The sequence below is a fragment of the Ursus americanus genome, chromosome 21, assembly GCF_024610735.1.
Source record: "Ursus americanus isolate L20-20 chromosome 21, mUrsAme1.1.p, whole genome shotgun sequence".
Classification (NCBI taxonomy): Eukaryota; Metazoa; Chordata; class Mammalia; order Carnivora; family Ursidae; genus Ursus; species Ursus americanus.
In genome coordinates this window covers 28,198,276-28,207,087 of record NC_142147.1, presented here as the reverse complement: position 1 = coordinate 28,207,087, position 8,812 = coordinate 28,198,276, and the positions used below count along the sequence as shown (strand labels likewise).

The following is an 8,812-nucleotide window of genomic DNA, read 5'->3' as shown; positions in this document are numbered from 1 at the left end:
CAGCTCTCCAGTGTTTTTGCTCATCCAGTCCTTCCCATACTGTATTCTGGGTGTAATAGTTCTCTGGACCTTATTCCTTTCTGAGTCCCCAGCCCTCGGCACTGGTGAGCGCTCTATACATAGTTACTGAGTGAATTTGGGAAAGTGTGGAAAAGGCAGGAGGAAGGAAGAAGCCTTCGCTCGGAACCGCCGAGAAAGGGGTTCTAGGGAGCTAGGGCACCGTGAGCCTGGCGGTTGGCAGCGAACAACGTGGAAAGCGCGGGGGAGGCTTGTGAGACCTCCCTGCCCACATCCCAGCTAGGGACGCCGTCCGATCGGCAGGCCTGGGTGGGCGGGGCCCCGCGTGTGGGGGTGGGGTTCAGGCCCAGGGTGCTGCCCCTGGGTTCGCTTCGCTGGGAAAAGACCAGCGAGAGCGCGGAGCTCTAGAACCCGCCCGAGCGCAGAGCGCAGGGCACCCAGGGAAGGAGGCGCCGGGACTGGATCCTCGCGCTTGGCCCCGCGCGGTCGGAGCGGCGGGAGGCGTCTTCCCGGAACTGTGCACGGGACGGATCGGACGCCCTCGGGAGGGACGAGGGTGAGTCGCGGGGCTGGCCCGGAGCGTCCGCGGTCCCCGGAGGCGGCTGGGCAGGGAGGCTGCAGACGGATCCTGGGGAGCGAGGGAAGGACGCGGGGTGGGAAGTGGGGGTGACCCATAGCCCCATTTCTGGGAACTCGGGACCGACTTGGTATCCTTTCCTCCGCGCGGATGCAGGAGCTGCCTGCTGTGGCCAGGGAAGGCGCAGAACAGAACGGGGGATGGGGAGTGGGGGCGGAGGAGGCGGCGCCTGGGGAAATCGTCCAAGCAGAAGCAGTCAGACGAACTCCAGGTTGTCAGTGGGAAATAGACGTTCCAATTCCTAACCATGAGTGCCATCTTCCTTTTCGGGGGCCCGTTTTATTTATTTATTTAAAGTGGGCTCGACGCCCAGCCTGAGCCCAAGGCGGGCTTGAACTCATGACCTTGAGACCAAGGGTCAGATGCTTAACTGAATGAGCCACTAGGCACCCCTCTGGGGCCCATTTAAGGCACGAGGAGACTATTCATCCTTAAAGGGCTGTCCGATACCATTGTTTTGGAGGAGAGAAAGAAATGGCATTAGAGTTCTTTATGGGTTTATATTGTTACTACCCATTTAGGATTTTTCACTTTTAAAATTGGTAACTTTTTCCTTTATTGTTTTACTACAAGTAACATAAACATGTTCTTGTTAGGGTCGTTAGCAGTTTTACTTATTATAAATAGCCCTGCAATAAACAGTATATACACATACACATGCTTTTTCACAGAGCAAATTCCTAGAAATTCACATTGTTGAGTCAAAGTATATATGTGTATGCCCTTTCATCTTTTTGATATCTTTATAATGTACTTAATAAGCCCTAAATAATTTTAGTTATATTTTAGTTATTACAATTTTTTAAAAGATTTTTTTTAAGTAATCTCTGCACCCAACTTGGGGCTCAAACCCGCAGCCCTGAGACTAAGAGTTGCATGCTCTACCAACTGAGCCAGCCAGGCACCCCTCTCCCTCTGCTCTCCTCCGCCCGCCCCCTCCTCGTGTTCTCTATCTCACTCACTCTCTCAAATAAATAAATAATCTTTTTTAAAAAGGTGACTTAGATACAAAATATTAAAATACGTTAAAAACCGTAATAACTAGGGGTGCCTAGTGCTGTCCTGGGAGCTTTGTTCTTCAGTGTGAGCACTGCCTGAGCTGGTCTGTAGGGTCCCTGGAAGCTCTTAGTTCTTCATTACTTTGAGTCCTTAGTTCTGATGCCCGCCCTCGGCTTCCAGAGAGATGTGTGAGTACCAGAACAACTTTTTAAGTCTCCCATCCTATTGTTTTCACGCCAGGCTGTGATTCTAAGAAGATTTGCCACCTGGCATCCATGGCCCAGCACCAGGAGCCCCTGGGTGATGATTGCCCTTCACAGCTGCAGGAAATCGTTGGTGATCAAAATCGTGAGCGACGCAGATTGTTGTCTTAAGCCACCAAGTGTTGGGATGAACAGCTGCACACGGTAGTAACTGAGCAAACGCTGTTCAAGCCTTCCTCTAGCCTTTAGACATGGGTACAAACTCTTCATTTGGATACAGCTGGCCTTGTATCTCAGACCTAAACCTGATTTCCACTATCAGGTCCCAGAGCTCTCCTACCAGAGATTGCAAATTCTGGTTGTCTGAAGTGTCTAGGGGGAGATCTCAATGAGTGAGCTGAGCCTGGAAGGGACTTAAGTGAACAGATGAACTTGGTGAAAAAGACAGCCTCCACTTTGCTCCAGCCTATTTTTATCACATAGGAATGGGATTCCAATGTTTCCAGAGCTTTCTATTTTGCCAAAAAAAAAAGGGTGAAAATTCATATTTTTCTGTAAATTGTTCATCTTTTTAAAGGTTGGCATCTAAAAATTATTCTAATGTTGCAGAGGACAGACACAGTATGTTAGCCTAGGAGCTCTCAAATTTTAAACCCTGCCAGACTCAGATGCATGTCTCTTGTGCCTCCTGCATGTGGCCCATTTGTTCCGAAAGTTCTACACTTTTGCTCATGGCGTATGCTTTATCTAGGGTACACTAACACTTACCTCTGCATGTTGCTTTTTTACCCCAGAACTCGTCCCAACTCATTCAACATTAGACGTGCTGGGCATTGTTCCAATCACTGAAGAAACAACAGACAAAACACATTTGGAGCTTATATTCTATTTTAGTAATCATCTCTGGGGGAAAAAATTGTGACTGATTTCTATTTTTTCTTTTACCTTTTACTTATTCTTGATTTTTTAAAAACCTAGAACATATTTTTTCTGTAAATAAAAACATGGAGAAAAGTAAATTAATCTCTTTGGGGTGCCTGGGTGGCTCAGTCGGTTAAGTGTCTGACTCTTGATCTCAGCTGAGGTCTTGATCTCAGGGTCCTGAGTTCAAGCCCCGTGCTGGGCTCCAGGCTGGGCGTGGAGCCTGCTTTAAAGACAAATTATTCTTTTCTAGAGCTTTTCAGGTACTACTGTTTTCATCTTTAAAACCCTTTGTTGTCTTTGCTGTAGGAGTGCAACAAAAATCTTTCTTGTAGCTTTACTATTTGTACTCTGGCAGACCCACAGACAGAGGTGAATTTACTGTGAAACTAATAAACCTTAATATTCAGGGTCCTTCTCTTGCACAGACTATCTTCGAAGGCCCTGTACCTAATTTTCTTTTCCAACATTATTTATGAAAAATTTCAAATACCCGGAAAAGTCAGTGAGGAGAGTTATACTCTGAATACCTGTGTACCCATCACCTAAACTCTACAACTGGCAATGTACTATATTTAGCATATACTTACCCATATATCCATGCCCCTTTCTACCCTTTAATCCATCTTTTTTTTTTTTTTATGAGAGAGAGAGCGAGCAAGCATGGGCACACGTGAGTGGCAGGGGGTAGGGGCAGGGGAGAGGAAGTGGGTGAGCAAAGGGAGAGGGAGAGAGAGAATCTTAAGCAGTCTCCACGCCCAGCACGGAGCCAGTCACAGGGCTCAGTCTCACAATGCTGAGATCATGACCAGAGCCAAAACCAAGAGTTGGACACTTAACCAACTAAGCCACCCAGGTGCCTATTTTTATGCATTTAAAAGAAAATATCAGACATCACTACATTTTGTTTCTAAGCACTTCAGCATTTCTATCATTCAATAATTGTTTATGGGTTTGGGGGGTGGGCAGGTAAATTTTCCATGTTGTGAAAGGCACAAATCTTAAATATATGACTTGATGAGTTTTGACAAATGTATACACATGAGTAATCCAAACTCCATCAAGATAATAAACATTATCATCATGCCAGAAAATTCTGTTATGCCCATACAATCCCCTCCTGCCCCACAATTCTGATTTTTGAGGTAGAATTGTTACACAATAAGCTATCATACTTAAAGTGTGCGATTTGGTAAGTTTTGATGTGTGTGTATTACCACCACAATGAACATAGTAAATATATCCATCAACTCCGAAAGTGTCCTCACACTCCTTTACAATCGCTGCCTTCTACTGCCCCCACCCCCTTGGCAACCACTGACCTGTTTTCTTTTTTTTTTTTTTTAAGATTTTATTTATTTATTTAACAGAGATAGAGGCAGCCAGCGAGAGAGGGAACACAAGCAGGGGAGTGGGAGAGGAAGAAGCAGGCTCATAGCGGAGGAGCCCGATGTGGGGCTCGATCCCACAACGCCGGGATCACGCCCTGAGCCGAAGGCAGACGCCCAACCGCGATGCCACCCAGGCACCCCTGCTTTCTGTCACTGTAGATTAGTAGCTGATCATATGGTAGGGGTACATTTACCTTTTTAAGAAACTGTCAGATTGTTTTTGCAGAATGGTTGTGCCATTTTCCATTCCACCGGCAGTGTATGAGAGTTCTAGTTCCTCTGTACCCTTGCCAACATTTGGTATGGCCAGGCTTTTTAATTTTGGCAATTTTAATAAATACATTATGAGTGCTATCTCACTGAGACTTTAATCTGCATCTCCTTAATGATTAATAATAATGTTGAGTATCCTTTCAATTGATTTGTTATCTATACATCTTCTTTGGTGAAGTGTCTGTTCAAATCCTTTGCCCATATTTTATTTTTTTGTATTTTTAAAGATTTTCTTTATTTAATTATTTATTTATTTATGAGAGGGAGAGCGAGAGCATGAGTCAGGAGAGGAGCAGAGGGAGAAGCAGGCTCCCGGCTGAGCAGGGAGCCTGATACCAGACTCGATCCCAGAACCCTGGGATCATGACCTGAGCCAAAGGCAGATGCTTAACCAACTGAGCCACCCAGGCGTCCCCTTTTGCCCATATTTTAATTTTTTTTTTTTGCTAATTGTTGAGTTTTGAGAGTTCTCTATATATTGTGGATACAAGTCCTTTATCAGATAAATGATTTGCAAATATTTTCTACCCGTGTGCAATTCATCTTTTCATTTTCTTAACAATACCTTTTTGAAGAGCAGAGTTTTAAATTTTGATGTGATTATCAATTTATTTATCAATTTTGGCCTTATTAATCATGCTTTCGGGGGTCAAATCTAAAAAAAATCTTTTCCTAACCCAAGGTCGCAAAGATTTTCTCCTGCTCTCTTCCAGAAGTTTTATAGTTTTAGAATTTACAGTTAAGTCTATGATCTCTTTGCTATGGGTATTAGCAAAAGCACTTCAGGACAACACTGTTCTGGTTGTCAGGATTTGGTGGAGGAGATCATTCTTTTTCCCCAACCTGCTTTGAAGCTTGGCGTCATTTTGTAGTTTCACAGATTTGCTGCACTTTAAACAAAGAGGTTTTCATTTGAGTCCAGCTACCTGATTTTGCCAGGCAAAAAAATGAGATCCAGGGGGTGGCTCAGTCGGTTAGGTGTCAGACTCTTGGGTTTTGGCTCAGGTCGTGAACTCCGGGTCATGGGATAGAGCCCCCGACCGACACCAGGCTCTGCTTGGAGTCTCTTGAGATTTTCTTCCTCTCCCTCTGCCCCTTTTCCTCCCCCTCTCTTAGATAGATAGATGATAGATAGATAGATAGATAGATAGATAGATAGATAGATAGATAGATAAATTGTTAAGTCTTAAAAAAAAGAAAGAGATCCAAAAATGGGCAGCACCTTGTAGATATTAGTGGTGGTTGTGGGAGGAGAGGCAGAACCCGGGTGTCCTGAAGTCCTACCCAGTTGCATTGTCTGGGACACTACCATGCCTATCACAGCACTTAACTGACTCTGTTTTTTATTATGGTCATTTATGGACTCTACATCATTTCTCAAACTTTTGCTCTAAGGTGGTCAGGTGTCAACTCTAATATCAGCACCTCAGAGAGTCCTTGCTTGAACCCCTCAATTAAAAGTAGCTTTCCTAAGCACTTCCCACTAATATTCCTCTGTTTTACTGTTTTTATGATACTTACTACTTGAAATTACCTTATTTATTCTTGATTATTGGTTTATGATCTGCCTCTCCTTAGGAGGCTAGAAGGGTTTTTTGTTTTATTTTTCTGGCTTGTGTCTTTGTTCTGTTTTTAGGGGTGAAATTCCCACCTTTTTCTTTTGTTTCTACCTTCCTATCTCCAAACATCATTTATGATGCTAATTCTTTTTCTTTTTCTTTTTTTTTTTTTTTGAGAGAGAGAGTGCACATGAAGGGGGCATGGAGCAGGGGGAGAGGGTGAGAGAGAATCTTAAGCAGGCTCGACCACAGAGACCGATGCAGGGCTGGATCTTGCAACCCTGAGATTGTGGCCTGAGCCGAAATCAGGAATTGGAAGCTCAACCAACTGAGCCACCCAGGCACCCCATGGAGGATAGAAGTTCTATTAGGTCAAGGTCTTCTCTTTTTTTTAATTTATTTTTTAAAGATTTTATTAATTTGTCAGAGAGAGAGAGAGAGCACAAGCAGGGAGAGCAGCAGGCAGAGGGAGAAGCAGGCTCTCCACTGAGCAAGGAGCCCCACGTGAGATTCGATCCCAGGACCCTGGGATCATGGCCTGAGCTGAAGGCAGGCGATAAACCAACTGAGCAACCCAGGGGTCCCAAGATCTTCTCTGTCTTATATACCATATCCATACCATACAGACCATAGCCAGGATTGCAATAGTTGTTGAATACTTGTTGACTGAATGAATGAGTGAATGAATGAATGATGGTACTCCTAATGGTAGAGGAAAATTAATGACTTTCCCCAGAATCTGAGGATAAGGCTTTCCACAAGTATAAAACTTTCTTTGGCATCTTTTAACCTTGACAATTCTTTCAAATTCTGCATTTTAAATTATACATGCAGGTCCTAATTACTATCATGCAGTATAGAAGAACTCATTGGTCATCTCTTTTGGTGAAGAAAAAGAAAAAGACATCCGTCCAAATAACTCATTCTTAGTGCATTTATTTTTCAGTCTTTTTACAAATGAGCCAAGAGACACATTGGCATTTAAGTAATCACCCATAAAGGTGGTAATGTCACCCCTACAATGGAACACAGCCAACACCTTTTCCCTCTAGCTATATATAACTTTTGGAAGTTGGAGACAAGACTATAAATTTCTGGTGTGTGTCTTTTCTGTTTCTCTCCTAGCTAGTAAACATGGCCGTTAAGTGAATCATGAATGAATATCAGAATCATTTAGAAACATTCTGTATACTTCCCACCAAGTAGTCCTTCCTGTTCAGTTTTTTTTACCATGTGATATTTTACCTATTTTTATTTAAAATGTTTTCAAAGAATCGCTCAGTGTTTGATGATGTGCCTATGCATACATTAACATGGAAAGCAATTCGATATGTATTTTAAGATTAAAACACTGTATTTAGGTAGATGAAGATTTTAAGCAAAGTTAATAATGACTTCTGTAGATAGAGACAATTTTTCTTTTTTGCTTCTTTGCATCCTCTAATTTTTCTGTATTGAACATGCAGGATTTATAGAAGAGTACAGACGTTTTTCATTCTATTCTATAACATACCTGTTTATTTACAAAAGAAAGTTTCGTTTCTCCTCATATTAGCCATGCTATAGCTCAGTAGTAGTTTTCTTAGATGGCAGGAAAAGAGGAAAAAGTACAAATGCTGATACTGGCTTTGATAACAAGTTCAGAGGAGAAAATACTTGGATTATCCATGACTTTCAATTATTTATGCCGTCAATTCCACTGAAAATTGACTGCTGAGTAAATAAAATGTTGGCAATGTGCTGTCTCTGTCTGAGGTTTAGATTTTCTAGGTCTTCCTCCTAGAAGTGAGATTTCGACTTTCAGTGAGGTTCTTCAAAAATGTTTGCTGTCAAGTAAAGCGACGATACAGTAGCAGGCAATTTATTGCAATGGTTTGGATTAAAGAGATGGTGTAGGCAAGTTCTTTTGCATGAGCTCTTCAACCTCAGGAGAGAATATACATGAACGCGATTGTCCCACGCCTCAGGCTCCGGAAAGATCCGAGAGATCTTTTCCTGACAACTTTACCCCGCCAGAAAGTTCAAATAAAGAGCGGTGAAACGCTACTTCTGTTTTCCTCCTTGTGGGCTGGGCACGAGGTGACTGACGAAGGTTTCTACCAATTGTACGAGGCCCCCTCGCGCATGGTCCCGCCTCGTCAGTTTACGAGGCTCAGCCAATGAGAGAGCCGCTTTTTCAGTCAGCGGCGACCTAAAGAAGAAGAAAGCAGGGTACTGGCCGCCGTCTAGGACTGCTGCCCAATAGGAGCAGGCCGCGCCCGCAACTCAGGCGGGCCGCTTGAGCTGCTCAGGAAGTGGCTGTTGGCCCGGGTTTGTGCGAGTTCTTCCAAAAAACGGCCGCGACCGTGGCGATTTTCCAAGCCCCACGGTGTCCTCCAGAATTTAGGTAAGGCGGCGTTTGCCACTGCGCAGGCCTTGGGCCCCTGGCTCCACGGTAACTTCCCGGGCTTGATCCCTGGCTGCGGGGCCTGGGGATGCCCCACGAGGGGAGTTACGCGGGCGGGCACGGAACCAGGCGGCCTGGGGAGGTTCGGCCGCTGCGGGTTGCCCCAACCGTCGGGCCCGAGGCGCCCGAACCCAAGCTTTTTCGGACTTGCTCGGGGCGGGCGCCTGTGGTTGCGGGGGCGGGGGGCGGCGAAGGCAGGAGCTGAGTTCGCCGCGGGCGGCTCTCGGGCGAGCCGAGCTTCCAACTCTTCATGTGCAAATGTGAGTGCTCTCCCGCTGAGCGCCCGTTCCTATCTTTGCTTTCCGGCAGCACTGTGACGTAAATACTTTTATTATCCCAGTTTTAGAAGTGAACAAGTTGAACCG

General features: G+C 44.7%; 1 protein-coding gene across 2 annotated transcripts in view; it reads left to right on the top strand.

Moving 5' to 3' along the window:
* Nucleotides 1-401: 401 nt before the first annotated feature.
* RFWD3 (ring finger and WD repeat domain 3) overlaps nt 402-8,812 on the top strand; it is a 50,090-nt gene continuing 41,679 nt past the window's right edge. The window contains exons 1-2 of one of the 2 annotated variants that reach the window (XM_045795984.2): nt 402-574; nt 1,895-2,112. In XM_045795984.2, the coding sequence (XP_045651940.2) occupies nt 2,109-2,112 (4 nt within the window). In that variant the 5' untranslated portion in view covers nt 402-574; nt 1,895-2,108. Of the gene's footprint in view, nt 575-1,894; nt 2,113-8,259; nt 8,388-8,812 lie in introns of those variants that run through there. The other variant, XM_045795985.2, reaches the window with a different exon arrangement.